The 27,022-nt window shown below is 51.1% G+C and overlaps 2 protein-coding genes across 4 annotated transcripts in view; one reads left to right on the plus strand and one right to left on the minus strand.

Annotated features, from left to right (window-relative positions):
* The window catches only part of LOC120386262 (acyl-CoA dehydrogenase family member 11-like), a 35,054-nt gene extending 19,729 nt beyond the window's left edge, over window positions 1-15,325 (minus strand). For all 3 annotated transcript variants that reach the window (XR_005589617.1, XM_039505402.1, XM_039505401.1), the window contains exons 1-3: window positions 14,862-15,325; window positions 2,718-2,950; window positions 1,964-2,063 (exon numbers count right to left, since the gene is read on the minus strand). Coding sequence is in view for 2 of the 3 variants with exons in the window: in XM_039505402.1 (XP_039361336.1) it covers window positions 1,964-2,063; window positions 2,718-2,950; window positions 14,862-15,164 (636 nt within the window). In the remaining variant the exon portion in view is untranslated. The remainder of the gene's footprint in view (window positions 1-1,963; window positions 2,064-2,717; window positions 2,951-14,861) is intronic.
* A 2,375-nt stretch (window positions 15,326-17,700) lies between these two features.
* HORMAD2 (HORMA domain containing 2) overlaps window positions 17,701-27,022 on the plus strand; it is a 68,413-nt gene continuing 59,091 nt past the window's right edge. Inside the window, exon 1 of the mRNA XM_039505251.1 lies at window positions 17,701-17,719. The gene's annotated coding sequence lies outside the window, so the exon portion shown is untranslated. The remainder of the gene's footprint in view (window positions 17,720-27,022) is intronic.

A 27,022-nucleotide genomic window follows, 5' to 3' on the forward strand; every position in this document is an offset into this window, starting at 1 on the left:
TGTACAGAGATAAGATCCAGACTCCATTACACAGGGACATGTCCTGGGAGGTGCTGAGCACCTTCAGCTCCCCCTGACTTCAGCGCCTCTAGAGATTTGGCCCAAGAGTTTCCACAGGAGCCTGTGCACCAGGGTACAAGGTACATCCCCAGCACACAGCAAGCTGGAGAGAGGACAAGGCCCTTAGGATTATTTGCTCACTGTACAAGGGCCAAACTATGCTGGTGAGCTCAGGGCCTGATTCTCCCCGGCTCTGTACCTTGTGTAGGCACAGACACCTGTGCAAACCCAGCCAAATCCTCAGCCCAGGGAAGTCAATGGAGCTCAGCTAATTACACCAGTTGAGGATCTAGCCATGGCGTTTAGCACCCACTTTGCACAAGTGTAAGTGACTGAATGGGGGAGGGGTAGCTCAGTGGTTTGCGCATTGGCCTGCTAAACCCAGGATTGTGAGTTCAATCCTTGAGGGGGCCATTTAGGGATCTGGGGCAAAAATCTATCTGGGGATTGGTTCTGCTTTGAGCAGGGGGTTGGACTAGATACCTCCTGAGGTCCCTTCCAACCCTGATATTCTATGAACAAGGTGCAAGGAAATGGAAAATAAGGGACTCATGGCCTTGAAATAAAAGTGCCTGGAAGGCCATTTATTGTAATTATTTATTATTTGCATTACAGTAACAGCTAGAGCAGTGATCACCAATTGGTCAATCACAATCAACTGGTTGATCCTAGAGGATCTCCAGCAGGGCTCCCGGAAGCAGCCAGCACACCCTGTGCCCTGGGAGTGGGAGGAAGAGGGGACGGGGCAGGGGTCTCTCTCCACAGGCTGCTCCTGTCTGCAAGCACCGCCCCCATAGCTCCCATTGGCCAAGAACTGGGAACTGTGGCCAATGGGAGCTGCGGGGGTGGTGCTTGCAGAGAGGGGCAATGCATGGAGCCATGTGCCACCCACCCCCTTCCAGGGCCCACAGCGGCGCATTGGCCCCTTCTAGGAGGGGCGTGGGCCGGAGTAGGGAGGGAGCCTGACTTAGCCTTGCTGCGCTGCCGGAGGTAAATGCTGCCCAGTAGGAGGCCGCACCCCAAACCCCTCCTGCATCCCAAACCCCACCCCTGACCCCCTTCCAGAGCCAGCACCCCACCCCTCCTGCACCCCCTGCCCCAGGCCTAATCCCCCTCCCAGAGCCAGCACCCTGTACGCCCTCCTGCACCCAAACTCCCTCATCCCCTCCTGCACCCCAACCCCCTGCCCCAGGCTCAGCCCAGAGCCCCCTCCCACACTGCAAACCCCTCAGCCCCAGCCCAGAGCCTGCACCCCAACCCAAAGCCCTACTCCAGCCTGGTGAACGTGAGTGAGGATAGGGGAGACTGAGTGACGGTGGAGGTGATGGAGTGAGTGGGGCAGGGCTTTGGGGAAGGGGTGGGGCATTGGGGAAGGGGCGGAGTAGATCCTGGGTTACCCTTAAATTCAAAAAGTGATCTTGAGCATAAAAAGGTTGGAGATCACTGAGCTAGAGGCTTCCTCAGAACCCCACTTTGCTCCATACATATGTAGTATGGGCACTTCTTGCCACAACAAGCTTGAAATCTAAGAAGACAGGACACCAATGACTTGTCTACACTAGAAACTTGCATCACTGCAGCTCTCCCACAGACATAGCGCTGTCGACACCAGTGCTCAGGTCAGTGTAACTACGGCACTCGGGGTGTGGATTAGTCACCCCCCCCCAAGGAATGTGGTTATACCAACGTCCTTTTGTGGTGTAGGCCAGGGCTGAGGCACAGAACAGGGAATGACTTACACAGAGTCACCCAGCAGGTCAATGGCAGAGCCAGGAACAGAACCGAGCTCTTCTGGATCTGGTCCAGCACCCCAGCCATGATGCCATGCTGGCTGCCTCTGCAATGAATGCAGACACCTGCAATGAAATAGCCTGTGCTGATGAGTGACTAGCTGTATTCTTACCTCAATGACTTTAGCTGCTCCATCAGTCATGGCCAGCGGGCAGGTGAAAAGGCCAGCAGAGGGTGCATATAGGTACAGCTTGGCAACCTGTTGCACACGGCTACCAAAGAAAGAAATCAGGGATAAACATGCCCCACAGCAATTCAGCTGTAGTGAGGAGAAGTGGGTGCAGCCATAAAAACTGAAGAGTATCAGGGCTACCCAGCTCTACGAGTAGAGGAGAAACAGTCTCCAATCCAAACCAGCCTATGACAGAGCAGGAACCAGAGTCCTGGCCCAAAGGCTTGTGCCCTGGCAGATAGCACGCAGTGAGTGCAGTTCTAGAGCATGGTAATAACTGAGAGCTCTCTCTTGGGCTGCAGCTCCTCAAAATTACTGGTGAGCCAGATCCAGCCTTGTGTTATTCCAGTTTTCTGTCAGGGTAGTCCAGCGCAGCGTGTGTGTGGGTGAGTTAGGCCCCCGGAGCGATGAAGGAGCATGGGGCCATGATAGAAGATTATGAAAAATTATAGGCAGTGAGGACTGATTAATAACGATGTGGTGTGTTACAGTGGGCAGAAACACTGCTGTTCTTTCTGGAGGGGTAGGGGTGAGTCTGCCTCTACAGCATTTATTACCCATGAGAAGACGGGGGACCCAATTCTGTGATGTGCTGAACATCAACCTTCGAGGCTTAACCTGCAAGAGGCGCCCAGCACCATGCACAGGATTGGGCCCTAGAAGGTGCACATGCCTGAGACTGTGGAGTGGTTACCTCCAGATGGAGTATTTCCTCTCGTAGGCCTCAGCGATCAGCCCCTCCTCTGCTGCAATCTCCTTCATCCTCTTCCAGGCTGGGCAAGTCACAATGTGGTCCACACGCCGTCCCCAAGCATCATAGTGCTGCAGTGCAGGAGGATTCAACTCGCACTCACGCCCCAGAGAGTCAATCTCGGCCGTTACACGGGCCCCAAACCTCTCCAGATCCAGACTCACCTTCTCCAGCACCTGCAAGGCAGCCCCAAGGAGACCTCAAAACACACTCAGTGGGGTGAGGAACCTGCAGGCAGTCCCTGAAATGTCTGTCAAAGCAAAGGATGGAACCTGTTCCTGGATGGCACTAACCATCTCTTTGCCCATCCTGCCCCCTCTGGCCTGCTCCTTTGATGGCATCTCTTACGAGTTGGGACAGCAGCCTCTCTCTTAGCCTGGGATCAGTGTGTCACTCTGCTGTCACACTGCCTCCATGCTCTCCTCTCACAAAGCAAATCACCCTGGCTGCCCCTCTGGATTTTCCAGAAGACAACAGGGCTTTAACATCCACCAGGCCCTGAGAGAGCAGCACAGGCACTCGTTTACTGACAACAGGGACCCTAGCGGGAGAGTGTGCCAGCGCCATCTGGAGAGGAAGGAGCAGTTACCACTCCATTTGATGAGGAAAGGAAGATGGTTCAGAAGTTTGGGCCCTAGCCTGGGACTTGGGGAACCTAGGTTCCATTCCCAGCTCCGCCAGTGACTCCCTGTGTGGACCTGGACAAGTCACTTCTCTCTGGGCTTCAGTTCCCATCTATACCATGGGGATCAGGCTGCCCTATCTGGTACACGCTGGTACTAGGGTAACAGGGGCCATAGAAGTACCTAAGACTTCTTCCTGCTAAGAGCTGATTTTTTCTGTGCTCCTAACCAGTATGACACATGACACTGTCCTTGCCCCATATTGGAGGGAAGAGAGATCCCTGCAATGCTCTTTTATCAGAAGGGACATAGTAATGGAGATGAAGTTCCTGAGGCCTGACACTACACAGATTCTGCTGATGGTGCTGTGACAAATGGCCAGAAAGGGTTAAGCATCCTGCAAAATAAATGACTCAAATTCAACCCTTAAAGACATATGGGAAGATAATGTTTGTGGTTTTGTATATTTACATATATATGGGTAGTGGTCAACAATGTAATCAAGAGTCCCTGTCTATGCTGTATTCTGTTAATTCAGAGCTCAAAAGAACATCCTAGCCTTTAAATGAATTGTTAACAGGGCCGGCTCCAGACCCCAGCGCGCCAAGCGCACGCTTGGGGCGGCATTTTGGCGGCAGGCGGCTCCGGCGGACCTTCCGCAGTCATGCCTGTGGGAGGTCCACCGAAGCCGCGGGACCAGCGAACCTCACGCAGGCATGAACCTCCCGCAGGCCGGAGCCGCCTGACGCCCTCCCAGCGCACCCTCTGCAGGCGCGTCTGCAAGAGGTCCCCCGGAACCGCGGGACCGGCAGCACGCCCCCTGCAGCATGCCACCCTGCTTTGGGTGGCCAAATTCCTAGAGCCGCCCCTGATTGTTAACATAGGAAATGGCTGTATTCATCTCTCTTTGAAGTATATAGCAAATCATCTGTGAATGGTGGAAAAACAGGTAATTGCCTTATGTTAATCTGTGTGAATAATTAATGACGATGCTTAGGAAATGAGGGCCCTATTCAAAGGTGGCTTGAAATTACATAAAAGATCTGTGGGTTCCAATCCTTTTTTATCTCAGATCTGCTTAAACTTCATCAGGGGACGTTTGAGTCGCAAGATGAGATCCCAGTTATGCTGGTACACCCTGGATATGATATTGGGCATTGGACTATGGACTAAATTCTAAAAGAACTCTTTGCAACTACAGAGCTCACCATCTCTGCTATAAATCTGAACCTCAAGAATTGAACTCATGTGTAGCAGGGTGGCCCCTGCTCCTGCCCTGAGGGGTTTGAAAGTGGCCTGGCAGGGCTTGAGAGCTGCTGCTCTAAAAACTGGGCTGATTGAGGGAGTGGCTGCAGGTGAAGCCACGCCCCAAACTGAGCCACAGCTGGCCCCTATAAAAGGCCAGGGGAGCCAGAAGCAAGTCAGTCTCTCTCTGCCTTTAGAGACAGAAGGGCTTAGCTGCAGGGAGCTTGAGACCGGGTACCTGAGTGAAGCAGGGCTGGGGAAAGGCTGAGGAGCTGGGGAGCTCCAGCCTGGAAAGCCCCAGGCTGTAGCCTAGCATTGGGCTAACTGGTACTGGGGGTTGCAGAGGGCAGCCCAGGGGTAGGCCAAGGCAGCAGGTCCAAACCCTCCTTGCCAGTGATGAGTAGGCTGATACTGCAGTCTGCCCCAGGATGTGGGGCTAGACAATGACTGGCAGTAGCCATACACTGAGGCAAGGTGAGGATAGAGGGTGGGAGTTCCCTTAGAGGGGAGACCCTGAGAGAAAGGGGTTACTGCCAGGGGGCAGCACTCCATGTAAAAGGGCACTGGGTCCAGGGAGGGACACGGGGGGCCTGAAGACAGGCCTGCAGAGGGCGCTCCAGAGCTGGACAGAGCTAATTCCCGGAATCACCAGCAGGAGGCGCCGTGGGGGTGTCTGACCCATCTACATCATGTCTGTATGTAAATTTATCTTAACCATATTCTCTCTTTCCCTTTTAAATAAATTTTAGTTTAGTTAATAAGAATTGGCTGTAAGTGTGTATTTGGTTAAGATCTGGAATATTCATTAAATCTAGGAGATAATGTGTCCGATCCTTTGGGATTGGTAAAACCTTTTTATATGATGAAATAATATTTTCATTAATTTTCATCATATCTGACTTGGGTAACTAGGTGGAGGCCTGAGGCTGGGATACTTTAAAGGAACTGTGTTTTGGACTTCTGAGTGACCAGTAAGGTATAAACAGCTTCGTTTAGTGCTGGCTTGGTAAATCTAAGTATTAAGATTTCCACCAGTTTTGGGGTTGTCTGCCCCATTCTTTGCAGTTCACCTTGAGTGACCTCGGCTGGCTCCCCTGGGCATCCGGTCACAGCAGCCATAGCAGCAGGGCTCCCTACTGCAGATGCAGTGTATGCTGATGGAAGGAAGAGTTCTGCCAGAACAACATTAGCTATGTCAGCACAGATGTGTCTACACTGGGGTTTTGCCAGCAGTGTTAAACATCCCTGCCCAACATCGCTAAGCTGACAAAACTTTACAGCATAGACTTGACTTTAGTTGCTGGGCCAGAGTAGAGAGATAAGACGCCCTCTCATTTTATGTTGATGAAATACAAACATTACATTTTCCTTTCCTTGGTACCAAAGTACATATTGACTTTTCATTAAAACACACCCTACACGATCACCTTCTTTATCATTTTTCCTTTCAAACTGGATAACCAGGATACAATATATATTTTCCAGTTAACTCTTTGAAGACTCCATCCTTCATATCAACCAGTTTTCTCCCAGGCTACCCCATCCTAAAGGATCAAGTTGTGTGTCAGGAGGATCAGGGGAGAGCTAACACCTCCTGGAGGTCTGTGATGGGGTATATCAACCCCACACTGGTGAGGCAAGGGTTAAGGAGCTGCTCTGGACACCGGAAGTCATGCCCCCTTGCCTCTGCTGGGCATGCTCTCCATGCCAGGAGCATTCAAAAGGGAGCAACTCAGCTCAGTCTTGCCTGACCTGGGAGGAGAGCAGTTGGGTGCAGCAACCTCCTGCCGAGAAGCCACTGGGACTGAGCCTCCTAGCCAAGTCGCTGTAAGCCCGTCAACTGTAGGAGCCAAGGGTGACAACTTGCTGTCACCAGGGGAAGGGGCTCCAGAGAGGAAGCCAGGAGAGATCCCAAGACACTGTGACCCCAATGGAAGTACAGAGACCAGGGATAGGAAGTAACTTGGGGGAGTAAATAAAGGTACCAGACCCTAGGCTATGGATATGGTCTATGTTAGAACCCAGTGGAGTAGGGTGAGCCTGGGTTCCCCTAGCCCCCTGCCTTGCGACTACAGCCACTAGGCAGAGCGGATCTTGACTCTTGCCATTGGGCAATGATACTGGGGACTATAGCCACTAGGCAGAGTGGCCTTGGACACTTGCCACTAGCTGGTACTGCCAGCTTGGGGCACTCGGGCAGCCCCTGACAAGGGCCTCTTAGGGCCAGGTGGCTTCCATGACCCCAAAACAGGCCTGTGCCTTACAGGCACAGTCTAAGGGTATGTCTACACTACGGAATTATTCCGATTTTACAGAAACCGGTATTTGGAAACAGATTGTATAAAGTCGAGTGCACGTGGCCACACTAAGCACACTAATTCGGCAGTGTGCGTCCATGTACCGAGGCTAGCGTCGATTTCCGGAGTGTTGCATTGTGGGTAGCTATCCCATAGTTCCCCTAGTCTCCCCCGCCCATTGGAATTCTGGGTTGAGACCACAATGCATTATGGGGCAAAAACAGTGTCACGGGTGATTCTGGGTAAATGTCGTCACTCAATCCTCCCTCCGTGAAAGCAACGGCAGACAATCATTTCGCGCCCTTTTCCCTGGATTGCCCTGGCAGATGCCATAGCACGGCAACCATGGAGCCTGTTCAGCCTTTTTTCACTGTCACCATATGTCTACTGGATGCTGCTGACAGACGTGGTACTGCAGTGCTACACAGCAGTATCTCCCTGTCTTTGTAAGTTAGCAGAGATGGTTATCAGTCCTATTGTACCGTCTGCTGATTTGCAAGTTGGCAATGACGGTTACCAGTCATAGTGTACCATCTGCTGTTGCCATGGGTGCTCCTGGCTGGCCTCGGTGAGGTCGGCCGGGGGAGCATGAACAAAAATGGGAATGACTCCCCAGGTCATTCCCTTCTTTACGTTTTGTCTAAAGGTAGAGTCAGTCCTGCCTAGAATATCAGGCAAGCCTACTAAAGAACCAGAGAGGCAAACAGCCGCTCCGGGTCAGAGCCCCAGAGATCCTGCAGAAATGATGAGCTGCATGCCATTCTAGGGGGTGCCCCTGCAACAACGCCACCCGTTGCTTCTCTCCTCCCACACCCCTCCTGGGCTACCGTGGCAGTTATCCCCCATTTGTGTGATGACGTAACAAAGAATGCATGAATAAGACATAACACTGACTTTACTGAGATAAAATGTGGGGAAGGCAGTCTCCAGCTGCTATGATATTCCAGGCAGGACTGAATCTCCAGGAGACAGAGCTTAAAGAAGGGAATGACCGGGAGTCATTTCCATTTTTGCCCAGGCACCCCTGGCCAACCTCACCAGGGCCAGCCAGGAGTGACGGATACCAGTCCTATTGTACAGTCTGCCATCAGGAAGGGAAGGCAATGGGATGCTGCTGTCCCCACAGTGTCACCACGTCTGCCAGCAGCATCCAGTAGACATACGGTGACATTGAAAAAAGGTGAGAAACGATTTTTTTTCCCTTTTCTTTCACCGGGGGCAGAGGGGGAAAGAGATTGACGACATGTACCCTGAACCACTTGCGAGAATGTTTTTGACCCTTCAGGCATTGGGAGCTCAGCCAAGAATGGAAATGGTTTTCGGAGACTGCGGAGACTGGGATAGCTGGAGTCCTCAGTCTCCCCTCCCTCCCTCCGTGAGCGTCCATTTCATTCTTTGGCTTTCCGTTACGCTTGTCACACAGCACTGTGTTGAGTCCCAGTTGTGGCCTCCATCATAGCCTTGGAGATTTTTTCAAATGCTTTGGCATTTCGTCTTTTGGAACGGAGTTCTGATAGACCAGATTAATCTCCCCATACAGAGATCAGATTCAGTATATCCCATACGGTCTATGCTGGAGCTCTTTTTTGATTCTGGGACTGCATGGTCACCTGTGCTGATTGGCGCTCCACGCTGGGCAAACAGGAAATGAAATTCAAAAGTTTGCGGGGCTTTTCCTGTCTACCTGGCCAGTGCATCCGAGTTCAGATTGCTGTCCAGAAAGCGGTCACAATGTTGCACTGTGGGATAGCTCCTGGAGGCCAACACCGTCGAATTGCGGCCACACTAACCCTAATCTGAAATGGCAATACCGATTCCAGCGCTACTCCCCTTGTCGGGGAGGATTACAGATACCGGTATTAAGAGTCCTTTATATTGATATAAAGGGCTTTGTTGTGTGGACGGGTGCAGGGTTAATTCGGTTTAATGCTGCTAAATTCGATATAAACTCGTAGTGTAGACCAGGCCTAAGAGTCCAAGTTGCATGTGCTTCACTGTTCTGGAATTTGCTCTGGAAATGCAAGAGCCCTGAGCCTCTGTAGCTGTTAATCTCAGTCGAGAAGCAAATTATGACCTCACTAAGCAAGTCTCCAAACGGTGCCAGGCATCTAACTAGGCAGGGACATTGGAGGAAAAACATGATCGTGAGCTTGCAGCAAACCCAAAGTGCAGTGCTCTGTTCACCTCCAAGTAACAGTGTCCCCTCCCCCGCCCCCTTCCAGGAGGGAGAGACCGGCAACCTGCCTGGTAATGCACATGTGCTCCAAATGGACCTGCCACAATTAGCTTTGTAATTCAGGATGTTGCCCAAGAGTTCTAATAGGCTCTTTGCCTACCACCTAGTAGAAAGAGCTCAGTGTCCCTGCCTTTGTGACCACAGAATATAACATCCCAGCAGCATCTTAATGCTGCTCTTCCACTAGGATCATCCACTAACCATCTAGTCCAAAGCAGAATCCAGTAACTGCCATGCTGCCTCATTCAGTGCTTAACTGTATTCAGTGCTCGGATAGCCCAGTGCTTGGTGTGTTAGAAATGCTTTAAGACAGAGATGATAGAGAGGTGATCCCTTATGCTGCAGGGCCTTTAACAGAGAGAGGTGGAGGAGTTCCAGCTCTTTCAGTGATGGGGAAGCTCAGCAATGCAGAAGCCAAGTGTTCACAAATCTGTATCATCACTTCTACAGTCAGACCTGTTCCCACCACTAGAAACAGAAGAAGCTTCCCTAGAAGGAGATGGGCTCCCCAGCACCAACAATAAGCACACGTAGGAACACAGGACTGGAAGGGACCTCTTGGGTCACCGAGTCCAGATCCCTGCTATTGCAGGCAACCTCATTATATAATCCTGACGAGAAACTTATCAAACTCCATTTTAAGACCAGTTAGGTTGTGTTTTCTTTGCATTGGAAGAATACATTTAAGCTCACAGCTGGGAGCTACAGGGGACTTCATTGCGGCTGGACTTTGCAGCCAGAGAAAACATGCACTTTCTTCCAGTTGCCAGAAATCATGTTAGAGTACATGGAATCAACAGATCTTCCACCACCACCACCACTCTAAGAGCATTCTTTGTTAATCACCTCTGAACACAGCTGCATGGGGAGACGCTCCAGTGTGATATTTGTTGGATGGCACATGCAGAGCTCCACACACTCCTGTACAATTTCCTGTCTCATGTAGCAATCACCAGACCCCTGTTGCATTAAGTAAGGCAGTGGTCCCCCACCTTTTTGTGGCCAGTAGCACATTCATGTTTTCAGAAGAGTGTGGCGGGCGCCAACCATTTTTCAAGGCTTATTTTGTATTTGTACATTAAATAAAAAGAAAAACATCATATTTAATATTACATAATATATGAATCCAGAGAGAAGCCGGAGAGAAGCTGCGAGGACAGAGAACACCGGTGCCCATAGTCTGCAGCCCCGGAGTTCTCTGTCCCCAACAGGTGCCGGGCCACGGCTTGTCTCCCCTGCTGGGCACTAGACGGGTGCATATAAATGCCCTGGCGGGCGCCATGGCACCCATGGGCACCACATTGGGGACCACTGAAGTAAGGGGTCTTTAGGCTTGGCTCTTCTCTTTCAGTGGTGGGACAACACTGCCTCTCTGTGGCCAAATATGTAACTGTATGAAATATCCTGCAGCGATTTGCTGAATACTGTCCCAGCCACTTTCTCTCTTCAGAAGAGAGCTCCCACACCAAGGGACACACATCAGAATGAAAGCATGGCTCCATCCGCTCTTCAGGGGGCTTCAAAATATTCTTGCCACAGGTGCCAGTAAAGAAGATGTTCATGTTTAACCAGGGCATCCTCCTTCTCAGGCCCTATTCATTCACCTGATCTGGCAGCAAGGTTGCAATGCTGTCTTTGTGACACCTCATCCTTCTCTTTAGAAACAAGCACAGCTGTCAAAAAAGCAAGTCCCCAAAGCAGCCATAGCAGTGTTACAGACACAGGACTATGGCTTTATGGCAGGGTCAAGTGAAACTTAAGAATATGGAGCAAAAATCTGTCTGGGGACTGGCCCTGCTTTGAGCAGGGGGTTGGATTGGATGACCTCCTGAGGTCCCTTCCAACCCTGATATTCTATGATTCAATGAAAGAGACCAAACAGTGACAGAAAGAGCTTCAGATCAATCAATGAGGGCCAGATTCTGCCACCCTTCTCACCTTGATAATACCTAGCTTTAGAAGTAATAAGATGACTTGCAGTGGAACAAATCAGAGTCAGGTGCTACTCAGCATGGTTAACAATGGAAGGCTCTGGCCCCCCAATAGCTGAAAAACTACAATAGCCTGTGGAGCCAATGCATGCCCCCTTTCATAGGAGGAATAAGCCACACCTCTATTCCTGCTCTGTCCCATTCCCAAACTTCACTGGGGGTTCTTACAGAGCTGAGCTCCATGGTACAAAGAGAACATCTATCATGCTGCATAAGGTCTGCAAATCCAGCCCCCCTCTGCAGTGACCCCATACAATGCCAAGCTCTGTCTGTATTGTCCAAGGGCCAACACAAAGCCTAGTGACAGATATTGCAGGAGGGCAGACTGAAATGGACAGATTCTTCTTTCTGAGGGGAACTTTTTTAAGTGCCCTGCTCGCAAAGTGTAGTTAAATTAAGAGCAAGAGAAACAGGATGGCTTAGCAGGGTTTGCAGGCATCTCAGTGCATCCTCTATTCTCCTGGAAATTTTCACTTCAATGCAGACTTAACTCAGGCCCAGCTGTGGATTTTCCCCTTAACACTCTCTGTGCTCACACATCTGCACTCTTCTATCAGTCCTACACAGTGAGGTAGCCACCACTCCCTGAGCCATAGACTCATAGACTTTAAGTTCAGAAGGGACCATTATGATCATCTAGTCCAGGGGTCTCAAACTCAAATGACCCCGAGGGCCGCATGAGGACTAGTGCATTGGCCCGAGGGCCGCATCACTGACACGCCCCCTTGCTGCCCCTGGCCCCACCCCCAATCCACCCCTTCCATGAGGCCCCGCCCCTGCCCTGTCTCTTCTCCACCTCCTCCCCTAAGCGCGCGGCTCCCCGCTCCTCCCTCCTGGAAAGTGCTAAGCGCCACCAACAGCTGTTTGGTGGCTTGGCGGCGGGAGCCTCCGCTTTTCTCTTGGGGGCCCCTGCGGAGCCCGGGGCAAATTGCCCCCTTTGCCCCCCCCTCTGGGCGGCCCTGCCCCGCCGCGGGTCTTTGGGGCACTTAGGCGGCGGGTCCCGGAACGGAAGGGCCCCCGCGCGAGACCGGGCTGCGCTCGGCGGCGGCGGGTCCTCTTTTCCCCACCCGGCCGGTCCCGCTTCCCACCCGGCCCGGCGGGTCTCGCTCTCCCCACCCCCGGCCCGGCCCGGTCCGGCCCCGGCGGGTCTCGCTTCCCTTCCCCCAGCCCGGCCCGGCCCCGGCAGGTCTCGCTTCCCTTCCCCGCCCGGCCCGGCCCGGCGGGTCCCGCTCCCTCCCCAGCCCGGCCCGGAGGGTCCCGCTTCCCTTCGCCCGGCCCGGCCCGGCGGGTCCCTTCCCTCCCCACCCCGGCCCGGCGGGTCCTGCTTCCTCCCCACCCCCGGCCCGGCCCGGCGGGTCTCGCTTCCTTCCCCACGGCCCGGCCCGGCCCCGGCCCGGCCGGCGGGTCTCGCTCTTCCCCACGGCCCGGCCCGGCCCGGTGGGTCCCGCTTCCCACCCAGGCCCGGCCCGGCCCCGCTTCCCCTTACCCGAAGCGTCTCGGCGAGGCCTGAGCTTCGTCCGCTCAGAGCGCGTGGTGAGGCGGGGCTGGGAGCTCCACGCCGGCGCAGCGCTCAGCCCAGAGCTCCCAGCCCCGCCTCCCCACGCGGCTCGGGCGGCTCAGGCGCTGGACGGAGACTCGGCGCCTATGTGCCGAGGCTCCAGGAGAGGCGGAGGCGGGAGCCTCCGCTGTTCTCTTGGGGGCCCCTCCGGGGCCCGGGGCAAATTGCCCCCTTTGCCCCCCCCTCTGGGCGGCCCTGGGGAGCTCCGCGGGCCGCAGGGAAGAGCTCCGCGGGCCGCATGCGGCCCGCGGGCCGCATGTTTGAGACCCCTGATCTAGTCTGACCTCCTGCACAATGCAGGCCACAGAATCTCACCCACCCACTCCTGTAACAAACCCCTAGCCTATGGCTGAGGTACTGAAGTCCCCAAATTGCGGTTTGAAGACCTCAAGCTGCAGAGAATCCTACAGCAAGTGACCCGTGCCCCATGCTGCAGAGGAAGGCGAAAAACCTCCAGGGCCTCTGCCAATCTGCCCTGGAGGAAAATTCCTTCCCGACCCCAAATATGACGATCAGTTAAACCCTGAGCATGTGGGCAAGACTCACCAGCCAGCACCCAGGAAAGAATTCTCTGTAGTAACTCAGATCCCAACCCATCTAACATCCCATCACAGACCACTGGGCATACTTACCTGCTGATAATCAAAGATCAATTGCCAAATTAATTGCCAAAATTAGGCTATCCTATCATACCATCCCCTCCATAAATTTATCAAGCTTAGTCTTAAAGCCAGATATGTCTTTTGCCCCCACTACTCCCCTTGGAAGGTTGTTCCAGAACTTCACTCCTCTAATGGTTAGAAACCTTTGTCTAATTTGAAGTCTAAACTTCCTAGTGTCCAGTTTATAGCCATTTGTTCTTGTGTCCACATTGTTACTAAGCTTAAATAATTCCTCTCCCTCCCTAATATTAATCCCTCTGATATATTTATAAAGAGCAATCATATCCCCCCCTACATCACACCCCAGCGTAGCAGTTAAGGTAGAATCATAGGACTGGAACGGACCTTGATATGTCATCTAGTCCAGTCCCCTGCACTCATGGCAGAAGTAAGTATTATCTACATGTATTACTACCCTGAGGTAACTGCACTCATAGACTCATAGACTTTAAGGTCAGAAGGGACCATTATGATCATCTAGTCTGACCTCCTGCACAATGCAGGCCACAGAATCTCACCCATCCACTTCTGTAACAAACCCCTAACCTATGTCTGAGTTACTGAAGTCCTCAAATTGTGATTTGAAGACCTCACCTGACAACAGAGTCATAACAATCAAGACATGATGGTCTTCCAATCCCTTCTCATAAGTCCCGTGACCAGAAATCAATCTCTTCTCCTCTGCTTTGTCATTTTTTAGCTTCACACAACTCTGGTGTTTGATACAGCACAACAATGTCCACTACCAAGTCTGTGCAGGAGCCTGCAGCTACCGGAGCGGGCAGACAAGTTGTCCCACAACATCTTGCAAACGTGAGCATACAGCGGCACAGAAAGATGTGGTGCTGTGAACCCTGGGATACATGCCCAGATAGCTGCATTGTTTGTCATAGCCAGATGCAGCACCAGAGGCATGACAATACAACAATGTGCTCATCCTGTCGCGGGTTAGGCTACCATGGGTTAAATAAGCCCCTGATTGTTTACTCCATGCTTGGCATGCGGTGAAGGCATCGATAGCCTAACAGAACAGAGGAGTCATGTCTCACCCAACCCTACCCAAAAGACTCTGTTAAACCCTTTTCACTTTTGCTGGAACATGCTCATGTCCCATCACCATTTTTCATCACAACTTCAAGACAAATGAATGGATAGTCAGGAAGCACCAGTAATCCACCTGTGCTTGATATATGGTTCAGCAATAAAGGAGCTAAGGGATCAGTGATATACAGGGTTTTCACTCTGCAGCAGGAGAGCTGGAACGATTTGGATAGCGGGGGGGCTGAGAGCCATTGAACCAAACTGTAAACCCTGAATATAACGGAACCACTTCAAGCCAGTGGGTGGAGCAGCACCCCCAGCACTGCTGATTCCAGCACCTATACTCTGCAATGCCCATAGACTGAAAAGGTGTCCACAGTCTCAGCAATCGGGGGCTGTACTGCACACACAACACATACACACACAGGTCAAACCTGGGATGGCAGGTGTGTTTTCAAGTAACGCTGAAGGAAAGCATCTTCTAGGTACTGGTTTCCAATCCTGGGCTGTTCTTGGAAAAAGGTCCCAATTTCAGTCCTGGCAAAGGGCACCTTCAGCTCTTGCAAGGTGCCTTTGTCCCAGGTCTCAGCTTTCTGACTCTGACCTGCAGACATCTTGGCTCCTCTATAGCTCAGCTTTGGGCACCGAGGCAGGAGGCAGCGCAGCTTCCACAGCTTGTCATTGGTGCCAGGGCTCCACGTAGGTAAGTGACTGACAAGCCTGACCCTGCAAAACATGAGAGTGGGTTAGTCCAATTGCTGGTGTTCAGAACTGCCCTGGGTTCAACACTCAGTCCACAACTGTGTCTGCGTTTAATCGCAGGAGCCCTTCAGTAACCCAGGGAGGAACTCTTCTTGCTTCCCCTCCCTCTGGGGTTGGGTTTCCAGCAGCTACTGGCTGCAGAGTGGAGGAAAGGTCAGGGGGAGGGAGAAGAGAGAAGCACCAATAAGGGGGCATGTGTGCAACATGTAGGCTGTCTCTCCTTGCCTGGCTGTCAAATCACTGAATTGAACCCGCCTATTTGTGAGCTGGGGAAACCACATGAAGTTCTCAGAGCTGGGGACTACCGAGAATAGTATGTGATGTGATTGTATTATTTGCAGACTAAGTGCACACAGTTAGAGAGATGAGGAGGGGAAATACCACCACCACCAAGGTACTGAACCAAAAACCTCATCCTCAGCATTAACTTGTTCCCAGGCATGTTGGCCTGTGTCTTGGGGTTCTGTTGCGGTAGCACAGCTTTTTGCATCTTTTCCTGTAAGAGTTCTATGGCTGGGAATGAATTTGATTAGCCCACTCTGACTTCAATACAAAGGGAAAGGCCTCTGTAGCATATTCCCCATTTAACTGACCTCCTGCACAGGGATCTGGGCTGGTCAGCCAAGTCACAGAAAAACACGAAAGAAACAATGTAGGTTTTGGTGACATTAGCTACTCCAGCACTGAGCAAGTGGTTAGGAATGGGTAAGGAATGGTGTCCCCAGCCTCTGTTTGTCAGAGGATGGAGATGGATGGCAGGAGAGAGATCACTTGATCATTGCCTGTTAGGTTCACTCCCTCTGGGGCACCTGGCATTGGCCACTGTCAGCAGACAGGATACTGGGCTAGATGGACCTTTGGACTGACCCGGTACGGCCATTCTTATGTTCTTCTAAATAACAGCTGAGCTTCAGATAACACAGGTGAGAAGACAGAGACTGTGCTCACCGGAGTAGAAGGTGCTTGTACCTATTGGGTTTTCCAGGAAACTGGGCAGGTGGAAGCCCGCCCAATGCTAAAGGATCCCCCCCCCCCAGCCTAAGGGGAGGATCCACAGGGCCTCAGAAACCCACTAATTTCGGGGGACAACTAATAAAAGAACAAGGACAGGAGTGCGGTCAAAGGGTCATAAGAAGGGAGCCTGACGGAGACACCGAGCAGAGAACCCCAGACAGCGCCCACTGCTCCTCGAAGGCGTCAAGGGAGCCAGCGGACGCCGCCCAGAGGAACTCCGCCCGGAGACGTGAACGGACTAAGGATCGGAAACAAGCCCCACAGTCGCAGGAGTCTTCACTGGCCAACCGCCTCTCCCTGGTCACGTAAATGGCCATTTTTGCCAGGGCGAGGAGGAGGTTGACCAGGAGGTCCCGCGACTTCGTGGGGCCACGGATAGGGAGTGTAGAGGGTGCTTGTATCTATTGGGTTTCCGGGAAACTGGGTGGGTGGAAGCCCGCCCCATGCTAACGGATCCCTCCCCAGCCTAAGGGGAGGTTCCACAGGGCCTCAGAAACCCACTAATTGCGGGGGACAACTAATAAAAGAACAGGGACAGGAGTGCGGTAAAAGGGTCATAAGAAGGGAGCCTGACGGGGACACCGAGCAGAGAACCCCGGACAGCGCCCACAGCGCCTCGAAGGCGTCAAGGGAGCCAGCGGACGCCGCCCAGAGGAACTCTGCCCGGAGACGTGAACGGACTAAGGATCGGAAACAAGCCCCACAGTCGCAGGAGTCTTCACTGGCCAACCGCCTCTCCCTGGTCACGTAGATGGCCATTTTCGCCAGGGCGAGGAGGAGGTTGACCAGGAGGTCCCGCGACTTCGTGGGGCCACAGATAGGGAGTGTAGAGGGTGCTTGTAGCAGGGTGCTTACCCTTCTCCTGCCCTGAAGGGCTTAAAACAGCACTGGGGGAAGGTTGTGGCTGGGAGCTACTAAGCTGGGCTGATTGGGAAGTGGCTGCAGCTGGGCCATGCCTCAATCAGGCCCAGCTGGCCCCTATAAGAGGCTGTGAGCGAGAAGCCCAACCACTCTTCCTCTGCCTGTAGAGGGAGAAGGGCCTAGTTGCAGGGCATGAGATGCAGGGCACCTGAGTGGAGCAGGGCTGGGGAAAGGCAGAGGAGCTGTGGAGTTCCTGCCTGGAAAGCCCCAGGCTGTGGTCTAGCAGAAGGCCAACAAGTACTGGGGGTTGGAGAGGGCAGCCCAGGGGTAGGCCAAGGCAGTAGGCCCAAACCCAATCTTGCCAGTGATGAGTAGGCTGATACTACAGTCTGCCCCAGGGCGTGGGGGTGCTAGATGATGACTGGCAGTAGCCAATACTGAGGTAAGGTGGGGATAGAGGGTGGGGGTTTCCCAGGGAGGGAAGACCCTGAGTGAAAGGGGGTTACTGCCAGGGGGCAACACCTCATGTAAAAGGGCACCGGGTCCAGGGAGGGGCATGGGGGCCAGGGGACAGGCAGATCACCGGCCTGCAGAGGGAGCCCAAGAGCTGGAATGAGCTAATTCCCAGGAGTCACCAGCAGGAGGCGTCGCAGGGGTGAGTCTGCTTCCTCTACAGTGCTGAAACAAAATGGGACTCAAGTGTGTCCCATCCATTCCATCCCAATATTTTCCGGGCTAAGCACCCAGCCACACAATGCTGCAGACATTCATCCTGTGCTGCTTAGGGAGGACATGGAAGGAGTACTCTAGGGAGACCAGACAGCAAATGTGGAAAAATCAGGATGGGGTGGGGGATAATAGGAGCCTATATAAGAAAAAGACCCCAAAATTAGGACTGTCACTATAAAATTGGGACATCTGATCACCCCAGAGTACTGGATAGCCACTTGCTAGAATCCTTCCACCTGATTTTACCCCTTTTGGCCCAAGGTGAGGATAAGGAATCTTACACTAACCAAGGGATTTCAATGGGAGTGCAGCATTCCAATCTCACTGAAGTCAGTAGGAGCCGGGCAGCGGGAACCCTCTGAAGTTCCTTTGCAAATCCCTGCCCATATTTTCAGTTGTAAAAAAGCTTAGCTCGGTTCTGATTGCTCCTTAAGGCCCTGGGGAAAGCTAGTTAAGTCAGGTCTGCTCTCTGCCGGCCTTGGGCAGAAGCTCAGAGGGGGGAAATCTTGATTTAATTGAAAGGAAGGCAACACCTTTGTAAGGATGGATGCAACCCCTTGTTCTTATGAGCAGGGCCAGCTCCAGACTCCAGTGCGCCAAGTGCGCGCTTGGGGTGGCATTTTGCCGGTAAGTCGGCAGGCGGCTCCGGCGGACCTTCCGTAGTCATGCCTGCGGGAGGTCCACCGGGGTCGCGGGACCAGCGGAACCTCCGCAGGCACGTCTGCAAGAGGTCCCCCGGGACCGGCGACCGGCAGCGTGCCCCCTGCGGCATGCCGCCTGCTTGGGGCGGCCAAATTCCTAGAGCAGCCCCTGCTTATGAGAAACAAAGAACAATCACGGTGGGCTGAGCACTGGGAGCTGGGTGGGTGAAGCACCGGGGGGCGTGGGGGTCTGAGCACACAGCGCGGGGGGGCGAGGGTCTGAGGCTGGGGCGGTGGGTGGGGGGAGCATGGGGGGCGGGGGTCTGAGCACACAGCGCGGGGGCGAGGGTCTGAGCACGGGGCGCTGGGTGGGCGCTAGGGGCTGAACACAAGCCGCTGGAGCCTGAGCACGGGGAGCGGGGGGGGGGGGTGGAGCATGGGGTGGGGGGGTCGGTGCACGGGGCGCTGGAGCCTGAGCCCGGGGCGCTGGGGGGGGAGTGGGGGTCTGAGCACACAGCTCGTGGGGCGGGGTCTGAACACGGGGCGCTGGAGCCTGAGCACGGGGAGCTGGGGCAGGGGAACCGGTGTGAGGGCGGGGTGTGGGGCCTGGGCCGGGCCGGTCTGACCAGGGGGCGGGGCGCGTGGGCGAGGCGGGCCCGGGGCCAGGCGGGCACGGCAGAGTGGCCAAGGCGCGCGGGGGCTCCGCTCTCGCTCGGTCGGGCCCGCGGTGTTGCCAGGCTCCCTGAGTCCCTGGTGAGAAGGGCCCGGTCCATCGAGACTCCCGCAAACACCCTGACGGGGCGGTATCCCCCCGATCCCCATCGGCTCCTCCCCACGCACCCTGACGGGGCGGTACCGACACCCCCATCCCCATCGGCTCCTCCCCACGCACCCTGACGGGGCGGTACCCCCCCCATCCCCATCGGCTCCTTCCCACGCACCCTGACGGGGCGGTATCCCCCCGATCCCCATCGGCTTCTCCCCACGCACCCTGAGTGGGGGCGATATCCCCCCGATCCCCATTGGCGCCTCCCTATGCACCCTGAGTGGGGGCCATATCCCCCCGATCCCCAACGGCTCTTCCCCACGCAACCAGTGTGGTTGGCAACTAGGCCCCGAGCCCCATCGGCTCCTCCCCATGCACCCTGAGTGGGGGCGGTATCCCCCAGATCCGTGTGTGCCCCTATACAGACCCAGAGGAGGGTGATATCATATTCCCCCTTAGATAGGGTTACCAGATAGCAACTGTGAAAAAACAGGACAGGGGGTGGGAGGTAATAGGCTCCTATATAGAAAAAGTCCCCAAAAATGGGACTATCCCTTTAAAAATGGGACGGATGGTCACCCTACCCTTAGATCTGCACCTGTCCCACTCTACCGCACTCCGTGAGGGGGCAGTGTTCTCCCCACTCCCCATCTGCACACACTTACACCCCCCACCTACATTGAGTGGGCGGTCTACTTGGGGTCCCTTTTGTCCCTCTCCATATACTCTCGGTGGACACATGGTTAATCGTTGCTGCATTAAGAGGGAGCCTAGTAGCCCTTCCTCCTTTCCAAGCCCTCCCAACATACATGTTGCCTGTGGGCCAAGTGTTGTGACAGAGCAGAATCTGGCCATGTGCCTTTATGCCCAGGACTTTACACAGATCATCCAAGCCCAATAATTATCAGCTGTAAAAGAAAATCTACATGAGCCTGTGCTCCAAGAGCTTGTGCCTCATTTACTGGCAGGGCCGCCCAGAGGATTCAGGGGGCCTGAGGCAAAGCAATTTCAGGTGCCCCTTCCATAAAAAAAAATTGCAATACTATAGAGTACTGTATTCTTGTGGGGGGCCCTGCAGGACCTGGGGCAAATTGCCCCACTGGCCCCCACCCCCCCGGGCGGCCCTGTTTACTGGGCTTCTCCTCTCACGTTACTGGTGTCATCGGGAGTAGTTCCATTGGCAATATGATCCAGCATGTGTTTCACAGGAATCCCCATGTGCCTTTTCCTCTGTATATCTGGAGCTGGGAATGATAACTTTTGAAAAGTGGTGACATGCTAGGGCTGAGACCCAGCAACTCTTGGGTTCTGATCATGGCTCTGCAGTTGACTCTATATGTGGCCTGGGTAAGTCACTTTTCAAAAGTAGTCACTACTGGCTCAATTTGAGACACCTAAGACATCTCCTCAGTAAATCAAAGTGAGCTAAAAATCAGGAGCCAGATTCTGATTTTATTTATACCAGTGTAAATTGGAATAACTATTGATTACAGTGAGTGACTCTGGATTTTCATGGTGAACTGAGATCAGAATCAGGCTCCAGGTCACTTACTCAGGTATCTAATTATGGGCTTAGGTGAGTAAGTGTAGGCATCCCCAAGTTGGAAGGTGTTGGCTTTAACCGCTCAGGGAAACCGAGGCACAAAATAGGAAGTATGGCAAGAGACCACCCTGTCTTAACCAGGAGATCTTCAACAATCTAAAATTCAAAAAAGAGTCCGACAAAACAAATTACAAAGGATGAATATAAACAAATAAGGCAAATATGTAGGGACAAAATTAGAAAAGCCAAGGCACAAAACAAGATCAAACTAGCTAGGGACAGAAAAGGAAACAAGAAAACATTCTACAAATAAATTAGAAGCAAGAGGAAGACCAAGGAGAGAGTAGGCCCATTACTCAATGAGGTGGGGGGGGGATACAATAACAAAAAATGTGGAAATGGCAGAGTTACTTAATGACTTTGTTTCAGTTTTCACCAAGGAGGTTGGTGGTGATTGGATGTCTAAAATAGCTAATGCCAGTGAAAATGAGGTAGGATCAGAGTCTAAAATAGGGAAAAAACAAGTAAAAAATTACTTAGACAAGTTAGATGTCTTCAAATCGCTAGGGCCTGATGAAATGCATCCTAGAATACTCAAGGAGCTGACTGAGCAGATATCTGAGCCATTAGCAATTATCTTTGAAAAGTCTTGTAAGACGGGAGACATTCCAGAAGACTGGAAAAGGGCAAATATAGTGCCAATCTATAAAAAGGGAAATAAGGACAACCCAGGGAATTACAGACCAGTCAGCTTAGCTTCTTTACCCGGAAAGATGATGGAGCAAATAATTAAGCAATCAATTTGCAAACACCTAGCAGATAATAACTTGATAAATAACAGTCAGCATGGATTTGTCAAGAACAAATCGTGTCAAACCAACCTGATAGCTTTCTTTGAAAGGGTAACAAGTCTTGTGAATAGGGGGGAAGTGTTAGACGTGTTATATCTTGACTTTAGAAAGGCTTTTGATACTGTCTCGCATGACCTTCTCATAAACGAACTAGGGAAATACAACCTAGATGGAGCTACTATAAGGTGGGTGCATAAGTGGTTGGAAAATCATTCCCAGAGAGTAGTTATCAGTGGTTCACATTCATGCTGGAAGGGCATAATGAGGGGGGTCCCGCAGCAATTGGTTCTGGGTCTGGTTCTGTTCAATATCTTCATCAATTATTTGGATAGTGGTATAGAGAGCACACTTATAAAGTTTGCGGACAATACCAAGTTGAGAGGGGTTGCAAGTGCTTTGGAGGATAGGATTAAAATTCAAAATGATCTGGACAAACTGGAGAAATGGTTTGAAGTAAATAGGATGAAATTCAATAAGGACAAATGCAAAGTGCTCCACTTAGGAAGGAACAATCAGTTGCACACGTACAAAATGGGAAATGACTGCCTAGGAAGAAGTACCACAGAAAGGGATCTGGGGGTCATAGTGGATCACAAGCTAAATATGAGTCAACAGTGTAACGCTGTTGCAAAAAAAGCAAACATCATTCTGGGATGTATTAGCAGGAGTATTGTAAGCAAGACACGAAAAGTAATTCTTCCGCTCTACTTCATGCTGATTAGGCCTCAACTGGAGTATTGTATCCAATTCTGAGTGCCACATTTCAGAAAAGATGTGGACAAATTGGAGAAAGTCCAGAGGAGAGCAACAAAAATGATTAAAATTCTAGAAAACATGTCCTATGAGGGAAGATTGAAAAAAATGGTTTTTTTTTAAGTCTGGAGAAGAGAAGACTGAGACAGGACATAACAGTTTTCAAGTACATGAAAGGTTGTTACAAGGAGGAGGGAGAAAAATTGTTCTTCATAACTTCTGAGGATAGGACAAGAAGCAATGGGCTTAAATTGCAGCAAGGGCAGTTTAGGTTGGACATTAGGAAAAACTTCCTAACTGTTAGAGTGGTTAAGCACTGGAATAAATTGCCTAGGGAGGTTGGTGGAATCTTCATCATTGGGGATTTTTAAGAGCAGGTTGGAGAAACACCTGTCAGGGATGGTCTAGATAATACTTAGTCCTGCCTTAAGTGCAGGGGACTGGACTAGATGACCTCTCAAGGTCCCTTCCAGTTCTATGATTCTATGATGCTTCTCTACCTTTGGGGAATGTAATGAAGATTAGTTTGTTAATTGCTTCCTGTCCTATCCTCAGAAGTTATGAAGAACAATTTTGGGAGCAGAGGGAAACTTTCCCATAGTTGGGACCAGGGGCGGCTCTAGGCACCAGCGGGCCAAGCACCCGCGTCCTGCCGCCAAATGCCGCCTCCCAGGATGCCGGAGCCGCGGGAAGAGGACCGACTGGGAAGGCGGCGCAGCGCTCTGCGCTGCTTGGGGCAGCCTACTTTGTAGAGCCGCCCCTGGTTGGGACCCTCCTTCCAGATGGTGCTGGGGTTGCCTCTCGCACTGAGGTTACCTCTCCGGGGGAGGGAACTCCAATTTCTAGGAAAAAGCAGGTGTTAGTAATGGGAGATTCGATCATAAGAAACTTAGATAGCTGGGTTTGTGATGACCAGGAGAACCGTATGGTGACTTGCCTGCCTGGTGTGAAGGTTGCGGATCTCTCAAGGCATCTAGACAGACTTATGTGTAGTGTGGGGAGGAGCCAGTGGTCGTGGTACATGTAGGTACCAATGACATAGGGAAGGGTAGGAGAGATGTCCTGGAAGCCAAATTTAGGCTGCTAGGGAAGAGACTGAAATCCAGGATCTCTATGGTGGCATTCTCAGAAATGCTCCCAGTTCCATGCGCAGGGCCAGGTAGGCAGGCAGAGCTTCAGAATCTCAATGCATGGATGAGACGATGGTGTAGAAAGGAGGGGTTTATGTTCATTAGGAACTGGGGAAACTTTTGGGATGGGGGGAGCCTATACAGGAGAGATGGGCTCCACCTAAACCAAAGTGGAACCAGACTGCTGGCACTAAACATTAAAAAGGTTGTAGAGCAGTTTTTAAACTAGGAGATGGGGGAAAGCCGACTGCTGCAGAGGAGCATGTGGATCGGACACAGACTTCTCTTAGGGGAGAGTCTGATGATAGAGAATCTCCAGGTTATAGTCAGAAGCAGAGGACGGAAGAGTATAAAGTAAGGGCCGGGTCAGATGATAAACAGTCACATAAAAAAGAATCTGGCACAGCAGAAAAGGGCAGACAAATAAACAGGGACAAGTTTTTAAAGTGCTTGTACACAAATGCTAGAAGTCTAAATAATAAGATGGGTGAACTAGAGTGCCTTGTGATTAAGGAGGATATTGATATAATAGGCATCACGGAAACCTGGTGGACTGAGAGCAATCAATGGGACACAATCATTCCGGGGTACAAAATATATCGGAAGGACAGAACAAGTCGTGCAGTGGGGGAATGGCACTATATGTGAAAGAAAATGTTGATTCAAATGAAGTAAAAATCTTAAGTGAATCCACATGTTCCATAGAATCTTTATGGATAGAAATGTCATGCTCTAATAAAAATATAACATTAGGGATCTATTATCGACCACCTGACCAGGACAGTAATAGTGATGATGAAATGCTAAGGGAAATTAGAGAGGCTATCAAAATTAAGAACCCAATAATAGTGGGGGATTTCAATTATCCCCATATTGACTGGGAACATTTCACTTTGGGACGAAATGCAGAGATAAAATTTCTCGATACTTTAAATGACTGCTTCATGGAGCAGCTGGTATGGGAACCCACAAGTGGAGAGGCAACTCTAGATTTAATCCTGAGTGGAGCGCAGGAGCTGGTCCAAGAGGTAACTATAGCAGGACCGCTTGCAAATAGTGACCATAATATAATAACATTTAACATTCCTGTGGTGGGAAGAACATCTCAACAGCCCAACACTGTGGCATTTAATTTCAAAAGGTGGAACTATACAAAAATGAGGGGGTTAGTTAAACAAAAGTTAAAAGGTACAGTGACTAAAGTGAAATCCCTGCAAGCTGCATGGGTGCTTTTTAAAGACATCATAATAGAGCCCCAACTTCAATGTATACCCCAAATTAAGAAACATAGTAAAAGAACTAAAAAAGAGCCACCGTGACTTAACAACCATGTAAAAGAAGCAGTGAGAGATAAAAAGACTTCCTTTAAAAAGTGGAAGTCAAATCCTAGTGAGGCAAATAGAAAGGAGCATAAACACTGCCAACTTAAGTGCAAGAGTGTAATAAGAAAAGCCAAAGAGGAGTTTGAAGAACGTCTAGCCAAAAACTCCAAAGGTAATAACAAAATGTTTTTTAAGTACATCAGAAGCAGGAAGCCTGCTAAACAACCAGTGGGGCCCCTTGACGATCAAAATACAAAAGGAGCGCTTAAAGACGATAAAGTCATTGCAGAGAAACTAAATGGATTCTTTGCTTCAGTCTTCACGGCTGAGGATGTTAGGGAGATTCCCAAACCTGAGCTGGCTTTTGTAGGTGACAAATCTGAGGAACTGTCACAGATTGAAGTGTCACTAGAGGAGGTTTTGGAATTAATTGATAAACTCAACATTAACAAGTCACCGGGACCAGATGGCATTCACCCAAGAGTTCTGAAAGAACTCAAATGTGAAGTTGTGGAACTATTAACTAAGATTTGTAACCTGTCCTTTAAATCGGCTTCGGTACCCAGTGACTGGAAGTTAGCTAATGTAATGCCAATATTTAAAAAGGGCTCTAGGGGTGATCCCGGCAATTACAGACGGGTAAGTCTAACGTCGATACCGGGCAAATTAGTCTAAACAATAGTTAAGAATAAAATTGTCAGACACATAGAAAAACATAAACTCTTGAGCAATAGTCAACATAGTTTCTGTAAAGGGAAATCGTGTCTTACTAATCTATTAGAGTTCTTTGAAGGGGTCAACAAACGTGGACAAGGGGGATCCAGTGGAGATAGTGTACTTAGATTTCCAGAAAGCCTTTGACAAGGTCCCTCACCAAAGGCTCTTACGTAAATTAAGCTATCATGGGATAAAAGGGAAGGTCCTTTCATGGATTGAGAACTGGTTAAAAGACAGGGAACAAAGGGTAGGAATTAATAGTAAATTCTAAGAATGGAGAGGGGTAACTAGTGGTGTTCCCCAAGGGTCAGTCCTAGGACCAATCCTATTCAATTTATTCATAAATGATCTGGAGAAAGGGGTAAACAGTGAGGTGGCAAAGTTTGCAGATGATACTAAACTACTCAAGATAGTTAAGACCAAAGCAGATTGTGAAGAACTTGAAAAAGATCTCACAAAACTAAGTGATTGGGCAACAAAATGGCAAATGAAATTTAATGTGGACAGGGGCTGCTCCAGGCACCAGCGCTCCAAGCGCGTGCCTGGGGTGGCAAGCCACGGGGGGCGCTCTGCCGGTCGCCGATAGGGCAGCGGGCAGGGTGCCTTCAGCGGCTTACCTGCGGAGGGTCCACTGGTCCCGCGGCTTCGGTGGTCTGCCGAAGCTGCAGGACCAGCGGACCCTCTGTGCTTGGGGCGGCAAAATGTCTAGAGCTGCCTCTGAATGTGGATAAATGTAAAGTAATGCACATTGGAAAAAATAACCCCAACTCTACATACAATATGATGGGGGCTAATTTAGCTACGACGAGTCAGGAAAAAGATCTTGGAGTCATCGTGGACAGTTCTCTGAAGATGTCCACGCAGTATGCAGAGACGGTCAAAAAAGCAAACAGGATGTTAGGAATCATTAAAAAGAGGATAGAGAATAAGACTGAGAATATATTATTGCCCTTATATAAATCCATGGTACACCCACATCTCGAATACTGTGTACAGATGTGGTCTTCTCACCTCAAAAAATATATACTGGCACTAGAAAAGGGCAACTAAAATCATTAGGGGTTTGGAGAGGGTCCCATACGAGGAAAGATTAAAGAGGCTAGGACTCTTCAGCTTGGAAAAGAGGAGACTAAGTGGGGATATGATAGAGGTATATAAAATCATGAGTGATTTGGAGAAAGTGGATAAGGAAAAGTTATTTACTTATTCCCATAATACAAGAACTAGGAGTCACCAAATGAAATTAATAGGCAGCAGGCTTAAAACAAATAAAAGGAAGTTCTTCATGCAGCGCACAGTCAACTTGTGGAACTCCTTACCTGAGGAGATTGTGAAGGCTAGGACTATAATGGCATTTAAAAGAGAACTGGATAAATTCATGGTGGTTAAGTCCATAAATGGCTATTAGCCAGGATGGGTAAGAAATGGTGTCCCTAACCTCTGTTGTCAGATGATGGAGATGGATGACAGGAGAGAGATCACTTAATCATTGCCTGTTAGGTTCAC

This window comes from Mauremys reevesii, linkage group 18 (assembly GCF_016161935.1).
Source record: "Mauremys reevesii isolate NIE-2019 linkage group 18, ASM1616193v1, whole genome shotgun sequence".
Lineage (NCBI taxonomy): Eukaryota > Metazoa > Chordata > Testudines > Geoemydidae > Mauremys > Mauremys reevesii.